This window comes from Mugil cephalus, chromosome 13, assembly GCF_022458985.1.
Source record: "Mugil cephalus isolate CIBA_MC_2020 chromosome 13, CIBA_Mcephalus_1.1, whole genome shotgun sequence".
NCBI classification, from domain to species: Eukaryota; Metazoa; Chordata; class Actinopteri; order Mugiliformes; family Mugilidae; genus Mugil; species Mugil cephalus.
Window position 1 is genome coordinate 19395118 of NC_061782.1, and position 21701 is coordinate 19416818.

General features: G+C 40.4%; 1 protein-coding gene and 1 long non-coding RNA gene across 2 annotated transcripts in view; one reads left to right on the plus strand and one right to left on the minus strand.

The window, feature by feature from the left end:
* Positions 1 to 5533: 5533 nt before the first annotated feature.
* Positions 5534 to 9272, minus strand: six2a (SIX homeobox 2a). Its single transcript, XM_047604100.1, has 2 exons — positions 8172 to 9272; positions 5534 to 6759 (listed from the first exon to the last, which is right to left on the minus strand). The coding sequence occupies exons 1-2, from the start codon at positions 8729 to 8731 to the stop codon at positions 6447 to 6449; spliced, it is 873 nt and encodes a 290-aa protein (XP_047460056.1). The 5' UTR covers positions 8732 to 9272; the 3' UTR covers positions 5534 to 6446.
* An 836-nt stretch (positions 9273 to 10108) lies between these two features.
* The window catches only part of LOC125019350, a 39890-nt gene continuing 28297 nt past the window's right edge, over positions 10109 to 21701 (plus strand). Inside the window, exon 1 of the long non-coding RNA XR_007114058.1 lies at positions 10109 to 10238. This is a non-coding gene — a long non-coding RNA (uncharacterized LOC125019350). The remainder of the gene's footprint in view (positions 10239 to 21701) is intronic.

Sequence of the window (21701 nt, forward strand, 5' to 3'; positions counted from 1 at the left end):
ATAATAATAATAATAACGTAAAGGTGTTTCAATTTCCCTGTTTCCATGTGAACATGTTTCTGAAGGTATAGAGGTTAAATGTTTTGCTTTATTTCTTGATATGTCTCAGCTCTCTGGATGGAAGTCAGGCCTCACTCTGCCAGGTGACCTTTCACTCGAGCAGAGGGCGCCCGCATGTGTGTGTGTGAGAGTGTGTGTTTTGTAACAGTACGCGTCCAGCACACAGGGAGTGCATTAATGCTCGTACTCCCCTGGCCATCTCTCTCTCTCTCTCTCTCTCTCTCTTTTTGACCGTAACTGTACACCACGCACCCCCTCCGTCCCTCCTCCCCCCCGCTCCCCAGACCCCTTACGGTTTTATCCTCTTTTATGGGACACACCTGATATACCGAAAATGCATAATGGCTGGGGAGAGGCTGAAATCAGTGTGTTCATCAATCAGTGTATGGCCACAGGTTTCGTCCGTGAACTTAAAATAGCGCCTTCAAAATAATAATTTCTAATGATGACGATTTTGATTTGTAGTACTGAGAAGTATCACAACCAATCATCTATAAGCTTATGTGTTTCCAGATTATATATCCATTATATATCACATGTGAATGGGCTGAAAAGAATGGACCATTATTATTATTATTATTGTTATTTTTAAAGATGACCACCAATGCATTTCATTTGAGCTGCTTTATAGAAGGAGAAATTACCAATAATTTTTAAATTGTGGTAAAAATTTCCAAACTTGCTAGTGTAAGTAAAACTTCATGTTCACATATTCAGCTTTTTTTTTCTTTCCTTTCCTCTAAACAGGGCGTCGATTTTAAGAGGGCACGAAGAATAAGGACTTTCAACTCACCATTATACTACTGATGAACTTTCATTTCATTCTTCTGTCTGTCGGTCTGTCTTGGTGGTCTTCTTATCTTTTGGCCTCGGACTCTATATCATCTTTGCCTAAAAATAATCCACTTAATCAAGGACTGACTGTGATGCAATCCATCTGTCAATCTTGAATCTATGTTATGCTTTAGACTAAAACTCCCTCACTTCAACTGGCTTTTTCAATCCCACACTGGAAATTTATTTTAAACTGTAATAAAATGAAGTTAATTGAAATATATATATATATATATATATATATATATATATATATATATATAAATATATATATAAATATTATAAATCATAAATAAACAATAAAGTATATAACATGAATATGATTTTTGTATGCCAGCGACCCTCCGGAGGATAAGTGGTGACAGAACATGAATGAATTAATTACCTATGATGGAAAACAAACATAGAATAAGAATTATATTCCATACATGTGATATGCACAAAATCCTCTACCTATTTTGGAGAACTATTTGCATTCTTTGCGAGCACGAAGCTGACTGTCCAGCTTCTGTGCCTCGTGCTGATGCACCTCCTCCATTGTGCAGTCATGTTTTTTAGATCATGAAAGAGGAATTCAATTATGAAACACATCATTCCCATTCCACGTGACAGTTTGATGTGTGTCCTTCCCTCTCATTCTGTTGACTGAACCTGGTATGCGGTCAGGATAGGTAAATATGACTGGAATTAAAGAAGTGAAGACTGATTCAAAATGACACGCAGCTGCACAGTAAAAGATAATGAAAAAAAAAATATGAAGAAGTTTAAAATACAATATACAAAGGTTTAAATAATCACATATCTGAAGTGAAACATAAGTATTTCATGACAATGATGGTGCAAACAGATGATATTCCTCCCTATTATCTGACTCAGTTTCCAGTTAGTGGATACACTGTATAATATAAATCCCAGCTGCCTCACTGGCTACTTAGCACAAACGCAAATTTTTGTGGACATCAATGCCTTAAATTGTTGTCATTTGACTCTGGAGTACTTGTTATGTGTAATATCATCCCCACAGTCGCTCCCGGTTTATATTTTCACAATTAACTGAGATGTCTGGAGTCAAAGCTCCAGCCACGTGCTGCACACTTGTCTGTAAAATCACTGATTTGGTATTTAAACAGGATCTAGGGTTCGACAAACAGTCCCTGACCCACAGTTTAAGCCCGATCGTTCTGCTGAAGTTTCCTTGAGCCAAACCAGTGACTCTCCTCCAATTCTCCATCTCCGAGGCTGCAGCTATAAAGGTTCGACCTCTGACCTCCCTGAAGGGGGTCTAAGTGAAAAGAGAATTTGTCCACTGGGGCCAATAATGTGTCACATTAGAACCGCCATCACTGTACCTGATATGCGTATGAAGCGTGGTCACATCACTTAACAAGACGTCTAAGTGGATATGAAGTTTGAGTGATTTTTCTGCATTAAATATTAAATAAGGCAAATGGCGACATGTTTATACAAAGAGATGCGATTTTTTAAAAAAATAATTTAAAATTTAAAATAATTTGGGATAATGTCAGAGTCGCAAAAGCATCGAGTTTACTTTTCTTTAAAAAAAAAAGAAGAAGAAAGGAAGAAAAGAACTCGATTTGTCTCAGTGGTTAGTGATAATAATGATTGGTTGCGTTTCTGTAAATCAATCCTCCCTGCAGTTGGTCAGAGAGAGTTCGTACTTTAGTCGATGTGGCGCTCCCTTCTTTTCCCGTTTATAAACAGGGCTTTGCTGTATGAAATCTCATTTGATTTCTGAATTTCACTAAATCTGGTGATGACAGTAAGTCCCCTGAGCATGCCATCGCCTCTTTTCTTCCTGTTCAAATTAAACTCCCTGAAATCATAAATACATACAATTTATTAACGTTTAAAACAAATAATCCATTAAAAGTCCCTAAAATCCGACAGTAACGCCCCGAATTATACTAATATTATTATTATTCATTTCCTGCTAAATTTCCTTTTTCCCCATATAAATGAGAAAACAGCTTCGAAGAAGGAAGAAGAGTTCCAACTAACAACTTAAACAATTAAATTAAATTACGCGATTTAGTCCTAAAATTATAAACGACAATCCTTCGCTCTCCTTTTTTTTTTTTGTGCACTCACAAAAATAATTAAAAATATGAAAAACAGTTGTCAAAATAAACAAAAAGTCAAAATGTATAAAACAGTAATAGGTACCATGATAGGCTACACGTGGTTCCAGTCTGTAATATTAAATTCTAATTCTGCATAATTTGATCTATTGAAATCGCCTCAGCAAATTAGTAACAATCAAAAGTCTTTTACTCGGGATACCAGAGTATCTATAAAATATATTTTACGCTGACGATGACAACAACAAGCCGTTTGCTTATTATTCTATAAAAGAGAGTGGATGTGGTCTTTACGAGGCCAGGACTCCGCATTCCCTCCAGATTGTTTCATGATTTCTGTCCCGAGGCAACATGGCATTAACCTCTCCCCTGCTCGTTTGTTTGCCTAACATTGTCCAACGCTTGATGTTCAATCTCCGCAACATCCTCACATCGTGCCGATCTGATAGGAGATTAAATAGCCCGCAGATGAAGAAACCTCGGCCGGTTCACACCTGTCTAAGTGTTTATGCTGATCCCCGTGCTGCTTTTAGAGGATCGTTATTCCCATAAGCCAGCTTGGCAGAATCGATTCAGCGTTTATATCCAGTGCGCCTTGTTAGGCCTTTTCTTCGACGCTGGTGGATTTTCCTAACATCTTCTTCCCAAAAAAAGTTTAATAGCCTCCCCTTCCCGGGAACACATGGCGCACACATAATACCAGTTCACATTTCAAACCTTATGGGAAACAAGAGAGAGTGAAAGTACTAGAAGACGAAAATCACAGCTCTTTGTGAGGTTACAGAGTTGGTTTGGTGAAAGGCCAAATATTCCATGTTATGTCTCCTCACGAGCCGCCGTTATGGGCTTGTTTTGAACACACCAGTTTGCTCTGAAATCCTTGTTAATTATAAAGTTTGGGCTCTTAGCTGCCTGTGTAATTGACCTTTACGCGCCGGGAGCTGCACCCAACAAGGTGCGACTGATCCTCCGCATTTACAGACAGGAGGGAGACAGTTCTCACACTCGTTGTGTTGTGTTTTCGTATTCGCACTTCAATCACAACTACTCGGGTCCACTAAAATAAATAAAATCTATAAATGAACCTCGGTGTTCTCCGCCCAGTTGCAAGTGAACCAAAACAGCATCCAAAAAAATTTCAGATGTTAAGAAAAGGTTTTCCAAAACCTTTCTAAACTGTATGCTATTAAGTGCATTTGTCAATTTCTGCACAAAAACAAACAAGTAAATGTGCAACAGAGCAAAGCAACGTTGCCCTTATTATTTTTATAAGAATGCATAAAAAATGCCATAAATTGCAGCGAGCTCAATTTAGAACCTGGGCATTAAAAAGGAAACGCTTCAAATAAAAATATGAAAGGCACAAGATGTTGTTGTTGTTTTTATTATTATTATTCTACCCTAAGCAGCAGCAGCCTGAGTGAGGGAAGCTGAAGGCGTTCAAACAAAGTGTTTTCTTTCAGCGCCAGCTTCCACTTCTCTTTTTTCTCCACCTCCACCCAACACTACGGCACTTTTGTCTTCCTCTGCCTCGCGCGGAAAGATAAGGTGTCATCACTTGAAGATCAAGGCTGGAGAAGCGCGTAGAAATTTCGCCCAGCTTTGCCTACAATGGCCACATGCCATATGCTTCGCTCTCTTGACTAGTGTTGTTTTTACAAAGTACTGGATTATGTGTGGAGTTTTCTTTTTCCCCCCTCAACTCCCTGGTTTTATCATTTTAACATCGCGGCAATCATCGGTTCACTTGGATGAACTTTGACCTCAAGTCACCAATTTAAATAAATCGATAAATAATAAATAAGCAAATTAATTATTTTCTTTAAAGGTTGAAATGATTTCAATCAACAACCAAGAACGCTAAATTATACTGATCACATTAAACATCCACAAATGTCTTTTTTTCTGCGTATTTACAGACTTTTTAAAAACAGTTATTGCATTTTCACGTTGACTGCAAACATCCGAGACACAGTCCTGATAATTTCTTGTAGGAAATGTGGGCAAACTGATACATTTCCTCCTTAAACACTTCTCTTGCAACATTTAAGATTAGACGATGTAATGTGTAATCCTGGGATATCGACCCGTGCATGCCGGCAGACTGCCCACACGTAAAGGGCAATATCCTCTTTCTTAGAGCAGGCGTATGTGTCAAAGGCTAAGAACTCTTGATTTTAGGTAATGCCATCTGATTGTGCACGTCACAAAACGTTATTAGGGACTTAGTGGCTCAGACCACATTGAAGAGGTTACAGGAAGTAGTGAGTTTGAAGAAACTTTGCACATTCCCAGCAATCAAAATCCTAAACATTAAAAATATTTCAAATAAACGCCTTTTTGGCTGTTGGGATTCCCATGCAACTGCTCTAAAAAACATTTTGTTGAAGCGATATAGGCATTTATTTAAATATTTCTACACGTTTGAATAATTAAAAAAAAAAAAAAACTCTAGATGACGATGTGACCCGCAAGAGACAAAAGGTCAAAATATATATATATATATATCAAGAATCATTCACAGTCAAAGAAGTCCTCGATTTAAATGCATGTATTTCTTTTTTTCTTTTATTGTAAAGGGTATATGAAACTATAGGTGAATCGATTTATGTTTCATCATTTATCGCAAAGTTTACATGCAGTCTCTTTCCAGATGAAAATGCAAATAGTAATAATAATATCAAGAGATTAAGATATTTCATCTGATTACGGCTCTCATAAGACACTGGAAAATAGCATACCCAATCAAAAAAAAAAGAAAAAAAAGAAAAAGAAAAATGAATAAAAAGAAAAGAAATTGCTTATGGCTCTCATGAAAACCTTTTGTAAACAAAAAGGCGTGGGGTACCAGTAACTTCGTGCCTATAGAGTCTGGTGATATATCTAAACCCCTAAAATAACAACGGTAATAGTAACAAGAATTAAGACACTTTATTGTTATTGTTTTCAACAATATAACATGTTATGTTGTTACATTCCGGTAAAATACTTCTTCTTTCTTTCTTTCTTTCTTTCTTTCTTTCTTTCTTTCTTTCTTTCTTTCTGCAAAAAATGTTCCGTCTTAACAAGCCATATAATCTCAAATCTATATATTTATATATTTTTTTTAAATTATAATTTCCAATTTCCAAAAACAAAGATGCTCGTTTAATTTGGTAAGTGCTCTGCTCTCGATGTTTAATTTGGGGATAAGAGGGGGTATTTGCGCCCACTGGCAAATTTTCCCCACTTGTTGAAAAAAAAAGGAAAAAAAAAATATTTTAAGGGCTGAATATGAGACTAAATGATTTGTTACGGTGGCTCTTTTCGCAGTGTTCCAGTCTGTCTGCCTTGCACCTTTACCGCAAGTGCTTGAAGCTTTACTTAAGCCACCTTGTAAATTACTCCCCCACCCCTGAAAAAAAAAATGGTGCTCCCTTCTTCTTCCGTGCCTGGATTTTTTTCTTTTTTTTTTTAAGAGCCAAGGTCCACTAGATTAGAAGACATAGGGTTCAGTATGGTGTCGTGGTGCAACGAGTGGTGGTGGTGCACCGAGTCTGCACCGCTGGGTACCGGGATAGCGCTGGGTCCCGGAGGGGGCGCAAGGCCGTGCAGGGACTGTAGCCCGGTGTTCGAGCCGAGGAGCAGAGCCGGGCTCGGAGACGTGTGATCCGGTGTCCCCGAGGGTGTTTTATCGTCGTCTGAGCTTCCCAATAGAGTTTTATTTCCATTCATGGAAGAAGTCAATGGGTTGTGACTATTGCTGTTGGAGTTCTCGTTGTTTTCTCTGCGAACAGTAAAACAAATTCACACATTCAGCCTGTTGCAAGTGCAGGGAAACTCTCGCAACATATCGGACACATCTGTAGGCCAACTACAGCAGCGATTACACAGAACAAAAATAGAAGATCAAATATAGACTGTTATATGAACAGGGTACTACAAATGGACATTTTAACAATTAGCATTCTTAAAAACACACGCAGAGGTTTGGAGACCCACACAGTGCTATTGTGTTTACTGACGTATTAATTATTACGCCAAAATACATAATATCTACAAGTTCAAATGCTTAGTCTGTTTACTTATTAATGCACCCATGGGTGAAAAGAGCAAACAATTAGTACACCATCAAAATACTTTGATATACTTCACTACACCAGTGCAGAGTTAAAGACCAGCGACTGAAGACAATAAATCTACACCAACCCTGCATGAAGTGTTTGTGTGTTTATTAGATTCATTTAACCAGAGTGACCCGTGGAGAAGCTCAAAGTGAACGAGCACTGGGCCTGACGAGAGCTTGTCTGCGTGTCTGCATAAACGACAAGCTCAATCGCCTGGAAATGTGTGTGTGCTGCGTACGGCACAGTCCACATGGTCGCAGTGAGGGCTTTCTCCGTGGGAAGACATGATTTACATGCAGCTTTCAGCCCGAATTAGTGGCCAGAGGGTGAAAGAAGACACCAACCCCGAGAACACCTGACTAAAAAACGTCTCCCGAGCCTCTCCGCGTGCCCGCCTGTGTAATTTCCAAACTTTGAAATGTACAAACGACTCGTAATGAAATGTCAACCTGGCTGATGTGGAGGCTAGACAGCCAACCACATCAATTACACCGCAAAACATCTTTTAAACTTGGTCTGAGGTGTTTTCTTACGCATACGCTAAGTTGAAACCACTATCTTGAGGGTTAACACTATTTTTTTTTCTGATCTTAATGTTAAAGCCAAATTTCATGCTATGATATGAGTGGTCCCTAAAACATAAAAGTGGCGTAAATACAACTTTTATAACCTGGTAATTTACCTGACTACAAGTCTTTGATTTCCTGCTTTTCAACTTTTTGAAGAGGCCTTCGTGGCAAACATACAAACAAGCGAGTGAGTTCAACTAAACTTGAAGTCTGACGAAGTGACATATTCTAATATAATAGAAGATAGATACACACTCGAGGACTGTGGAGACTAAAATAATAATTGAAACTGTCTTGGTATTTTGCCTGTGAAACAATTGTCAGGCGTAAATCAGTATACTATTTTTACGCTCAGAGGCAACAGTAGTTGTTGTGACTCAGCAACATTCTTGTTTTAAATATAACTTATTTGAATATGAAAATGTGAATAAAAAAGTAGAATTTTATCTACTTTCGGGTATGTTTAAGCGCCTTCATTTCGTAATAAGTAAGGATACTCTTACCTTTCCTTCGCCTCGGCTGCTCGATCCCGCTGCCGTCGGTTTTTGAACCAGTTGCTGACCTGTGTGGTCGTTAGTCCCGTGGCCTCGGCCAGCTCTCTTTTCTCCCGCGGGGATGGGTAAGGATTGTGGGTGTACCACTCTCGGAGGACGCTCCTGCTCTTCTCCTTGAAGCAGTAGCTCGTCTCCTCTCCGTCCCAGATGGAGCGGGGAAGGGGGAACTTTCTCCGGACGCGGTACTTCCCCACGGCGCCGAGCGGACGGCCTCTCAGCTTCTCCGCCTCGATGTAGTGCGCTTTGAGCCACAGCTGCTGCAGCTTCGGGTGGTTGTGCGGCGAAAACTGGTGACTTTCTAGGATCTTGTAGAGCTCTCGGAAATTGCCCCGGTGGAAGGCAACCACGGCTTTCGCTTTGAGGACGCTCTCATTTTTGTGAAGGTGCTCGCACGCCGGGAGGGACCAGAGAAAGCGTCCCAGCCGTTCGATGTTCCCCCCTTGTTGGAGAACTTCGCAAACACACGCCACTTGTTCCTGCGTAAAACCAAAAGTCGGGAGCATGGACATGGCGACAACGTAAACCAATACGGATTATACTGTGCCTTACTTCCACGTCTCCCCGCTCAGTGTCTCAATAAATGAAAACGCATTAAGTCCATAAGCGTCACAAGGTCCCCCCCAAAGGAGCAGCCTAAAACTTCAAACTGCCCAAACGTTAGGCAATATCCAGCTGCGTATTGTGGAATAAGCTCAAGTCCATTCAGCCATGCAAAACCCCATGCGACTATTCCTCGTGAAGTTGTTGTGAAAGAGAGAAAGTTGCTACTCCTTCTACCGTCCTCCTCCACCTTTTCTATGCCGTTTCAACATAAACTACTCCGAGAGACCGGGCTCGCTGGCTCGTTTTAATAATATTATTCTAAGCTGGCAAGACAAGCGATTATATGAACTCTGATTGGTCGGTTATCTGACCCAGGGATGGTGGGGATAAGACAATAGCCTTAGTCAAATTATTTGCCATGGTTACGCTGTCACTCAAAGTAACCCGATATGCTTTGAGGTGGCTCCCTGGCAAAGTCAACCCGATTGTTCCCTTCACGACGATCCCGCCCACCAATAGAAATATTGCTCAGATTTTTCTTCTTAAACGTTTTTTTCTCTCCCTTCACTTTGACGGACACCTCGGGCAGCCAAAGAGCGCAGAGGTGTAGGGAGTGTGGAAGTGTGCAGGGGGAGAGCCGCGCTGATCCCGCAGCTGGGGGAAGGATGGCGCCAGAGCGCAGTGTGCCTGCTGCAGTATGTCTTCATGCCCCTGGCAGTTTTCGCAAATCAATCAGGATTTCCTCAATGCCTAGAACTTTAAAGTTAGTTGCGACACTGTTTAATTCCAGCGGAACATCTGTCAACAGCCATCAAGTGAAAAGTTCGCAAAAGCACTATGACCGTTTTTTATTGTGGTTGCCAAGAAGCGATAAAATAATAGAAATATAAGACAAAAATACACTTCTGTCACAGATGGCAGCAATTTATATTTTCTCACCCGCCAATCAGACCATTGTCACTTGAAATTGATGAAGTTTGTTCAAACGGAATAGCTTTACGCCAGCAAGTAAAGTAGACTTTATGTCATCTATGTCATTAAAAAAAAAGAAAAAAGAAAAAAAAGGAACGCGCCCTGTGCGTAAAATCAAAAATAAGAACGAGTTAAAAAGTTTAAAAAGAGCATATTTCAAAACTATTCATGGAGCTATACGTGTTTTCCATATACTGCCAAAGATTCTCAGAGCCTAAATTTAACTATATTCATTCGGAAGTTTTTTTGCTAAAATATAACATATTCTACAATATGGTCGCGATAATGATTATAATTAAATGCACGTGATAACAAAGGTGGTGAATACCTAAATGAGGGGTTGAGGCAGAGACTGCGGGAGCGCACACGAGGGCAAACAATCTTAAGGTGTGCAGCCGGTCTGATGGAGAACTGAAGTGTCCGTGTGAGCTGCAGAGTGTGCGGGACAGGGGAGCAGAGAGGGAGAGACAGTCGAGCAGCAGCGGAGAACCAGCACACAAGGTGAGGCAAAAGAAGAAAAAAAGATTAATCCGTTCGTTTTAAAGTCATTTGGCTGATGCGGGTTGATGCAACAGTGTAGGGAGATGGAAGTCAGATATAATTAAAATCACAGACCGGATTAAGATAAGATCTGAAGCGTTGACTAATTAAGACGAAAACATTTTTTTTAGGAAAGAGCGAGTAAATGGATTGAAGGGGTAAAAAGAGTTTGTGGTTCATTCAGGAGAAAGTGATGTGGTGCTTGCTGAGATGTGCGCAGTTTAACAGAAAGTGGCAGCAGCGTGGTGAGCGCACACGGTTTGTTGTGGAGCTGGGCTCAGGTACCACGGAGACGTGTGTGTGTCACACGGACGAGCATGTGTGTTATTGACTGCTGGACCGAAGACTGACCAGTTGATAGATTTCTATCGCCTCACCATGGGACCTCTTCATTAGAGATACGATTGTCAGTTACACCCACACTCGGTATCACATCACCCGACCTCACACACGCACGCACGCACGTATGCACGTACACACACACACTGGACTCTATCTCTCCAGCAGACCTGTTTCTGGAGTTTTCATCTCATAATATCTGCAAATCGAAAAAAAAGTCCAAGGGATCATAATTTAAAGGGAAAGGGAACCGTAGACTTTGTTACATAACAAATACAGTACAAATACATTTTCTAAATAATAATAAATTATTATTATTATTATTATTATTACTACATTTTATTTTATTCAACCGCCTATACAATAATAGACGGGTTACGGCAAAATTAATTGTCCACTTTCAAAAATGCTCATCAGCATCTAAATAAATAAACACCCAGATCTATATTAATAAATATCAGCATTTAAACATCCAGCGAGGAGTTTCCGCAAAAAAAATAAATAAATAAATAAACAGCTGTGAGCATCAGGGTTAATTTTAACTCCGGATCAAGCGCAAAGTTAGTCCATAATTTATAGGCCTGTGCTGGGATGAGCTGTACCACCTAAGTCGCGTCCATTTGAAAGAAATTATTAGTGTAATTACGAAGTAAGTTTATCAGCAGAGATGAAGAATCTCGTAAGAGGAGACTGATCCCTGTTTCCGCGTTGTGTTCTCCCTCTGTTTAATAAATTGACTTGGGTTTCGCCCGAAGCGCAGTTCTCAGAGTATTACGGCATTAGGCTGACTGATGGTAATCGTCAGGGGACCGCGGGGCCATGCTTGAAATGGATAGTGAGAAAAAGAAGGAGGCGATTTAATCATATATATTCATATAGCGCTCGTACCACAAGTCTTATAATTCACTAAGAATCAAACTTAATTCCCAAATAAAAAGCAATAATAACAATAATAATAATTAATTTTATATTTAAATTTGTAATACAACCTAACGGATCTATAATTAACCCAGACAGCTCATAAAAAATGGATGAAGTCCGAGGCCGATGAGGGAAAACATAAATATAGTTTGACAGACATGAAATTTCAAACCGATTTCAGATAAAATTATCACCTCCATCCATCTAACACAAACACCAAAATGCCTCGTAATTGAGCCCAAAACACACCAGAGACTCTCCCTCCGGTGAAAGAGGTGCTGCAATCCCACTCACAGTGGCCGCAGTCTTCTCCAGTCAAGATATGTAGGTCTCAGTCCAAATATTTTATCATTTTGACCTGGCAGATGGACTACAGCATTCCAGGCTGGGACGTGGATGTCTCGCTGTATTTTATTTCTTTCATTAGATTTTTCTTTATGTTTTTTGGCATAAAGTTCTCGCCACTCAGCTTTAACAGAGAACAACTGAGATTTTATCTTCCTGGAGATTGATGTTGTGTAACCCTGCTGTCACTGGATGGCTAATCAACCTGGATCATCCTTAAGTTACTCAGTCATTTGAATAATGTTCTGGGATAATGGAGGATGTGTGACAAAAGCTGGGCCCAGGGATCTATAAAAGCACCTGCTGGGGACGATCATGGGTCATTTTATATATGATCATATGAATATTAGGGTAATAGCTACTTTGTTGCAGGTATCCAGTCTTAGTTCTTAGTTGTACAGACTCAAGCATACAATTTGTACAGGAGTTCAGTGGAATAAAATCTTAAATTAAACTGTGATCTTTGACATAAGAATTTTTGTATAATCCCCACAAATATGCCCCACTCGTTTTATTTCAATCAGTCTTTGTTGCTCTTAGAAATTAATCTTATTACATGTGTTAAAGTATAATGTATCTAAAAGAGATTAACCATGCATTAAGGGTCTCTGCAACAGAGAGGATGTGTCAGATCAAGTAAGAACAGAGCAAGGCATTAATATACGAATATAAATATAAAGCATCTTCATTGTGCTGCGGTGGGGGATTATTCACCGGCAGTGACAGGGGTCCCAGGGCTGCCCCCTGACAGTGTTTGTAAACCACTTGTTTCCACAGATCAGTTTGATCAGAGGGCTCTGCCCCCAAAACGGTAATTATTACGGCCGCTGATGAATGGAGCTCACGTTTCTCCTAATAGCCAACCCCCTATTTTCACAACCTCCCACTGCTCACCTCGGCCACTCTCCACCACGACCTCCTCTAATTGAGCTGATTATTGCAAGATGTGTGCTTGAGTGTGTATGTTGCGCGGCCTGTTTGTTGGGGCATAGAGGATCGGGCTTTCATTCTGTAAGACTGCATTCTGAGCTGAGACGAGCACAACAAGGGGTTGATTAGTATGTTTTTTCTTTGTTTTTTTTCATCCAAATGTTGGGCAGAGAGAAAAGAATTATTAAAGCCAGAACCTTTGTGTCTCTACTAGTTAGGGGCATATGAATGAGGGCCTATCCAATAATTGGTTGTTTACATCTATCTTGTTACCCCAGAGGCCAGGGCTATCCTATAGCGCAAGGAGGAGATTTCACTAAACCACACAGGCAAGCAGCAGGGAGGGGTGGGTATAGAGAGGCGGGGCAGAGGTGTGTGTGTGTTAGTGTGTGTGTGTTTGCGTTGGGGTCCTGTCTTCATTTCATGAAGGCTCTGACCGGTCGGCAGGTTCATCAGATTGGGAGTTTTATGTTTCAGCCTCCCCCTAGAATATGTAACCCTGCACAGAACGCCGCGATTTAGAAGGAAGTTAAAAGGTGAGTGGAGCATCACCTTCAGATGATGATCATCACGGGGGCACACACAGCAGCATAAACAATGTCACCTCATATAAACAAAGACAAACTACGGTATACTGCCGGCTTCTACACATTTAGTAAGAAACGGGGTCGCGTTAATGCACTCCGGTTTGAGTAGACAATTAATTACCATAATTTAAACTTCTGATTTCAGATGAAATTTAAATGGCTAGTAAGCCAGTGTTTCCCAAATAATTTGAGTCTGTTTAGGGTGAAAAAGGTTCAAAAACACTGACTAGATTAACCTCTTCCCTGGAAACCGGTGTAGCTAAATTAAACCTTAATTAAAACCATATGACCTAATAAAATACAAGTAGCTAATATAAAAGAACAAAAGGTATTTTTTTTTAAATTTGCTAAACATAGTTTTGGGTCATTAACAGCCTACAAAGTTGCAATTTGAAAATATTCTGGCGTGAGGAAAATAAATAAAAATCCCTACCATTAAGCACAATCTTCACCCACATGTAGATGTATCCATTACACTTGGCAAAAAGCCTTCACCACCCACCCACCACCAACACACTGCCGTGGAAAAAAAAAAAAAAAAAAAACTTATACCCAAATTGCAGCTGGCCCGAGAGCTGGAGCAAACAGCAACAAGTGTCTGTTTTTCTACAAGGCCGGTCATTGGGGCTGATGTGTCTGTGTGTGTGAGAGAGAGACAGTGTGTGAAGCTCGCTGCTGAGCTTAATTTATTCGATCAATCACTCCATTTGATTCCTGTTTATTTTCAGGAGTCGCATGGTCATTTCAGCTGCACACTGAGCCCTTTATTCGCTGCCAAGGCGTTTCCCCTCAACCACTAAGGCTGTATAGCATGCATTTGGCTATAATTTGGAGAGGAGAGCGGTTCCAGCACTTCTCAGATATTTCACGGTTCCTAACCTTTATGGTGAAATCCCCTCAGACCTGCCTCTTGTCAAACTGGCAATGTGCAGACATGCAGGTATACGAGCTTCACACGTACACTGATTTATATCAACGCTGAGGGCTTGTTTTAAATGACTGCAAACGCACTCCAGCTCAGAATTATGCATTATCATCATCTATAAGAGGCCACAGGCCAACGCGTGCAGCCACTCAATGCGTGCATTTTATTTTGTATAGACTATTCACTGTTACTGTGATTTACTATGAAGGGAGTTTTTGCCTCAACTGGCTAGACCTGCTAAATATAATACTTTTTACACACAAATGTTGGTTTGATTTTCAGAACACATTTACCGAAGAGCTATAGTTTATTTGGATTTTCATCCACAGTTGGTGCATTTTAATGCTTCATATTCACCATAAATTTCAAACCAAGCTTGTAATTAACCCCGCTCCTTTGGAGTATTTTGTTACGCCAAGCAACTAAGAAACCATCATGGGACCAATATGTAGGATCAGATAAACCTCGGCCGGCTCTGCATCAAAGTAGACAGAAGGCCGGGACATATAATTGGATCATTATAACCAATTGCTTCTGATCGCGTAACATTTGAAATAGCAAACAAACGCCACTTTTGGCCAGAAATATGAGGGAAGAGTTTGCCCCACCCTTTAAAAAAAAGGACTTGACTGTGATACCACAATATTATTTCAGCGTGAGTGAGGCCAGAGCTGTGATCGGAACTTTTTTTTAGTTTTGCTAAAAGAAGGAAGGAAGTGCAGGCACACAAAACAACAACATGTCACATTACCCCCGCAGAGCCCTATTTGGAGGGAAGGTTTACAGTATGTCCGCTTAAAAGAGGAACAGTGGCACAGAAGACTGGGTATCTATTTATGTTCAAGAAAATGTGTGAATCTTTAAACTGACATTTCTCTTCAAGCCAACTCAGGCTCGAGAATCCTGTGTGAATCACACAGATCTTACAGTAGTAGCCCTTCACTTACTCCCTGAGCTTCCTTTTAAAGCTCTGCAGTATTCCTAATGTTTTTTCCTTATGCAACATTCTTACTGTTTTACAGTGCTGGAACTCGTATGTCAGGAAAGAATTTATTAAAAGCGACCGCAGTAATTAGCAATGTGCTAATGCTTGAATTTGTATCCATTCCTTTATGCAGGATTTTTACAACACTTCGTGGTTCCACTTGAAACACAAGGCCTGACCCCGTGTCAGTGGCCATATGGGCAATAAATACTTCCATGATAGAGTCAGTGGTTGTACTGATACTGTACCGTAGAGAACTGTCTTATTACACATCATGCTACATGGTGTATTTATGGCATGAAGATGACAGATGATGAATCTTCGGGAATGTGGTGCTTTGTTTTACTGTGTCTTGATTCTTGGTTTAAGGAGTTTTCTTTTCTTTTCTTTTTTTTTTTTTTTTTTTTTACACATGCAACAGTAGCAGCTCTGTGAGGTTTTGACCAAAATACCAATGCCAGCAATGCAACATTATCACATTAGCAAAGCTGATATTTTGCAAGTTTAATTCTAATCATGCACATCTAAGTCGTCGTATTAAATAGCAAACTTCCATTATTAGAGTTGTGTACTCCTTGTGTAGTAACCAGTGAATTTAGCTTGAGTAGCTGTGCTCTTGCAGGAAATGACCATACGTGTCAAGGCATTCATACGTGTGACTTTAGGGGGGAAGCATTTTTTATTCAATTAGCACCAAAGGTAACGTAAAGTTGAGGCTAATGGTAATGCCAGGGTTGCAAATATTTCATGAGAAACTAAATTAGTCCACAGATTAAGTTTTGATGTGATAATGGCCTGAGATTAAAATGAACATAATCCATCATATTGATGCTCTAAGACATTTCTCTCAAAACCACATGTTAGCACAAGAAAAGTCAGAAAGTCATTATGATACATCATCTGGAAACCATGAATAGAGACAAAATCAAAATGTCCATTGTAAAAAGGGGGTTTCTTTTGAGGTATTTCACAGGAGAGTTGACAACAAGTCAAAAGAGTCACCATAGTCCCGTTTGGGGACCGTCAATGTACAGAATATCTGGCAATTCAGTATGAACCAAAGCAATACAAGCTACAAGCATGGCTAACAATAAGAACAAAAATATGCAAAAACAAAAGCCTGTAATCTTTTTTTTTCCCATAGAACACATGTAACCTTTAACTGGAGACTGATTGTTGCTCTAATCACAGCTCAGATTATCACAGAAAACCAGGAGTATCACCGACATCCTCTTATGCTACTACGTCGTCTTCACAGTGCAGATTTGACTTTTCACACTGTACATTCAATGTTTTAGTTATTAAAGATCTGCAAGCCAATTTCTACTCCAAAGAAACTCCAAGAAACCCCATTAATAATGTGTCGGCTTTCATGATCTAAATGACTTCACTCACATTAAACCAAACCATCCATCAAACCTTTCTGTTGTATTTCGCTCACTGTTGGGCTTAATGTGACATGTTGTGAAGACGAAGGCGTGTGTTGACTTTGTAAATAGACGTGTGGCCGAGTGTATCACTCATTTGTTTTTATATGGAAGCATTGGATTTCATGATTGCTTTTTAATTCTGTCTGCAGGGTGTATTAAATGCCTGGAAACCTCTGAACACGTTGTCCAGGAAACTAACAATTATAGTCAATCTGAGCATATGGCAACCACAGGTATTTGAGAGAAAAGATGGGGCTTAGGCCGAGGAACTGCCTCATGCATCGTTACACTTTACTCAGGTTTAGTTTCTCCATATAACATTGCTGTTTATGCCAGTGATTCAACTTATTACCCTTTAAACTATTTTCTTCGAGCCAGAGTAAAACTTTCCATTTCCAGCAAACTGTATTTGGACTATAATAAATGAAAAGCTGTCAACTGATAGTTAGTGCTCTGATTCTAAGCCAGTGTCCAGGAAGCCTGATCCCTATAAAATTCTGTAGTACAAAATTAAATTACTTTATTCATTACTGGATCGTATCCTTTTCATTGCTTAAGCCACTGCTTGCTAAAGATCACATGCAACTTGCATTGAATAGCAAATCCATTAGAAGCATGTTGCCAGGAGCAGCAAAAGATGGCCTGGTTAAAAATTAAATTAGGCACTAATGCCTCCCAGCGAGAAGGTCCGAGTCCGGCCTTTCTGGGTGGAGTTTGTGTGATCTCCCTGTGTCTGCGTGGGTTTTCTATGGGTTCTCCAGATTTCTCCCACCTCCATACATGCTCGTTAGGTTGACTGGTGATTCTAAATTTCCCATACTGCGAATGGTTGTTTGTCTCTGTGTTAGCCCTGCGATAGACTGGCGACCTGTCCAGGGTGTACCCCGCCTCTCGCCCAATGACAGCTGGGGTAGACCCCAGGAGATTTTATACTTAACCAAAAGCATTTTTTTACTTAGTTTTTTAAGTACCACAGATTGAATAACAATATGAGATGCACATTTTTCTATCTGCCAAAGGTGTTTCAGGGATTTGAGGGTAAAACATCAATACAGCGATGACAGCACATATTCTGGATTTAAAAAAAATTTAAAAAATTGCCAGTTAGTTCAGTTTACAGCAGAGCAGCAGATCAGAAGGTCCAGACTCTGGTTGCCTAAGAAACCCTCTTGCATATTTCCCACCCCAAATGTTTCCTAGTGAAACAAGCAAAACATAAACTATTGCTAGTGCGAGGACGGAGCTTGCTCTTCTTGCTGTCATCGCTCTCTGTTTGAGCAGAAAATACTAACAAAGACGGAGCTGCTCCATCTAGGTTCACCCAACACTCTGCCAACAGCATGGCGATTACGGTGGTAGGAACCAAAGCTGACAGCATTTTCCATTTGTTGTTGTGTCAATTGATCGTTTTTGAAATTTTAAAGTTAAGATTTGCGGCTTGGGAACTATAGTTTTTGTCACCAGAAGTTTTTTTTATCTATCATTACTTGAACTTGCAGAATTTCATTAAAATTTCATGGTCTCACGTTCCCACCTCACTCTTAGTGTTCTTGTGTGCACTCCCTTTAAAGGTTTTGTCAGATGCTCGCTAGCGAAAACTCAGCCCAACTGGCGCTCAGACAAAACATACAAATGCTTCTTCTATCAATACAGCGATCTTTAGTGACTACAAAAATATGAAGACGATGCAGTATGGCAACATTTGTGCGACCAATAACTCCACTTCTGCATACTGTATTCCACTTTATTCGCGTGGACAAATTCATTGCCATTTGTGTGTTGATCGTTTGTGAACACAGCCAGATCTTTTGTCCGTGCTTTTTGCCAACTTTCTGACAAAAGCATATGGATCATTATTTCCTCCGTCTTAAAGTAAACTGAAGAGCCTTGTACAGAATTTTTATCGCTGCGTCTGCAAGGAGCTTAGTGGAGGGTTTTATTCGGAGGGGCCTCTCTAGACCACCAAGATAAAGTCTGAGACAAGCTGATAGTGACATAGAACATAAGCTTCGGCTTTTTTTGTACCAGTTCTGGAGGTCATCTCTGGTGAGGATGTGCCTGCCGGTGGGCAACGGGATGATGAGCTTTCACACAAGCAGAAAGAAGGGATTACTCTCAATTGCTCCCAAATTGCAATAATACCCGCTGTGGGGGCCACCCACACATGTGCTGAGAGACAAGTGATAAATTGCTACATATGTCCATTCCACAGTGGCAACTCCTGATACCAGCACACTGCCCACAACGATCTCCATTTTTTTAATGCTTCGTGACACGTGGAAACCAGTCGAGCAGCCTGCACTGTCAGAGGCTAAAACGTCCGTATAGAGAGCTGTTTCATTAGCTTGAGTACCAGGCTCAATATTTTTTGCGAAAAACTGAATATTCATGTGAAGCCGTAGCTTTTCAGGAGCCAAGAAAAACAAGTTGGATTCTCCGTGTTTGGATTTCTGATGATCTTGAATGAAGATTAATCTGAAGAAATTACATTTTTATCATCGACGCCGCACCGCAGCCAGCTGAACGGCAATGTATCAAATAATTCCAACACACGGCAGCTCAAAGCGAATACAGCGTATCATATTTTGAAACTAAACCCTTCAATGTGTTCTCAAGTAGGGATACACAACAATTAGTTTTGATCATATCGTTCTTCTGCCAAAGAGACAAGCAGATGGCTAATCCAGTCTCACTATCTAATCAGAGCCGTCGTTCTAATGACAGCATAATTTCATAAGAGGCCTTTGTCTCAGAATATTCAGGAGCAGCATGGGGGGAGATCGGAGATATTCATCATGAGCACAGATTGGAAACAGGCCCTAATAAATGACACATTTGCTTCCTGCCTGTCTGCGTTAGAGGAATGGCAGAATGCAGTGAATGTGGTACAGTGTGCTTGTGCGTGCATGTGTGTGTGTCTGTGTGTGTGTGTGTGTGGAGGCGGAGTGGCGGGGTTAGTGTGTGGGAGGACGGCAGCTGCATGGCTCAACGTGAGCTTTCCTGAATATGCATGTGTATGCATACTTGTGCGTGGTGCAGTGTGTGGACGAGGCAAGGGGCGCTGTGTGTGTGTGTGTGGCGAGAGAATCAGAGTTTAGTCAAGCTAATAGACGAGGCATTAATGGAGAATTTACACCTTCAGGTCAGGGCAACGAAAAACTAATCAGCGCTTACAAAAGCAGCTGGTGGCTCCAAATGTGTAGCCTTTGTGCGTAGACTTACAGCGGTTCTAAGTTACACTATCACTCCTACCTCTTAAGCACTGTCATGATTTATCGTATTCTTATTGTTTGCTTTCACTAAGTCAGGGGTCTTCAATGTTTTTCAGGCCAGGGACCCCCAAACTGATGGAGATTAAGTAGGGACCCCCTACCTATTATATGTGTTCTATATTAAACTCAGCCCAGTGCTATTTATAAATATTCATTATTTTGCATTAAATTTTAAGCTATTCAAATAATACACAGGTTCAAATTTAACAATGTGCACAGTAGGTTGGTGACTAAAAGATTACATCTTCTGCCTGCAATTATATGTTGTAAAATATGTTAGATTCATGTGTATTTAAAGAAATTGAAATTTGTGGAGGAAAAATAAAGAAATAAAAAAATAACATATAATAATATATAATATAATATATATATATATAAAAATGTCTAATCAACCAAAGATTTTGCGACCCCTCTGCAGTACCTCCGCGGACCCCCTGCTGAAGACCTGTGCACTAAGTGATAATAATGAATGTCTGATACTTTCTAATATGGGCAAAGAAAAAGGAGCGTGAAGAGAACAAAGCACACATAAAATCAAAAGCGGTTGTACAATCCAGCTATGCTCCTCTGTGTGCACTGCATGGAGTCATCGACCCGTGAAAAGACATATTATTTACAGCGCCGCTGGAAGTCACAGCCCTGCATAGTCAGGCGAAAAATATATAGACACTGGGGTGAGGGTAGGATCTTCTTTTAGCCAACTTAAGCACTGTTTATCATGTCGGACCTCTGCTCGCCGTTTCCTGCAAACTGCATGCAGCCTGACGCTGTGCTTCTACCTTGGGAAACGGTGTCCTGGGGTCATGACACACATACACAGCGAGTCTTTGCCTGACTTTCCACGCATGCACGCACGCTAAATTCATTTACCTACACGCACACACAGATGCCGGTCCCAGGTTTGTTTTAGGTTGACGGAAGGTGCAGGCAGGGTTGCTGCAGTCAGGGTCGTATTTACATCAGCCGGTGTAATATTATCAATAAAAGCCAAGAGGATAGCGGCCCGCCATAACTCATGAGAGACGGGGAGCACCACAGCTGTTCGGAGCTCTTCCTCCTCTGAAGCAACGGAGGAGATGAAAGGAAAAGTCAGAGGAGAGGGGAAAATAAGGAAAGAGGACAGACGTAAAAGACGAAAAGGGTCACATGGATTCAAATTGATCCGAAATAAAGAGACTTTGGAAGGTCAAAAAATAAAAATAATCAGTGATGGTTATCTTTACTGATCAACCTGTTGTGTTATTATGTGAGGAGAAAGACACCTAAATGCCCAATTTTTAAAGATCATGGTGACGTCTTTAAATGGTTCGATTAATCTAAAGTTTAACACATAAAAACCAAGAAATCCAACATAGAACATTTTACTTATTAAGTCCTTCTTTGCTTACTAATTGATTTTTGTCAAGCTAATTGACTGACTTCCTGATGGTTTCATCTTTTGTTTTCAGATTATAACTTTTGGCGAAATGGTCCACGATTATGTCATCACACTATTATTTGACATGTGGAAGTATAAGTAGACTGCAACTAATTGTTTGTATGAAGAATGACAACAGATCACAGGCCACCCTGTTTTAAATAAAATAACTTGTTGACAAACTCTGATTGAAAACTGAAACTGATTTTGTAAGTCATGAACTGTGGCAAGCTAATGAATTCAATGTGAATCAATATGAGTTCAGTCTGAGAC

What these genes read in the sequence shown, in the direction of transcription:
- six2a (XM_047604100.1), bottom strand. Translation starts at nt 8,731, where the DNA reads ATGTCCATGCTCCCGACTTTTGGTTTTACGCAGGAACAAGTGGCGTGT. An exon ending in GCAGCCGAGGCGAAGGAAAG is followed by an intron (nt 6,760 to 8,171) that starts GTAAGAGTATCC and finishes TACTGTTCGCAG; the next exon opens with AGAAAACAACGAGAACTCCA.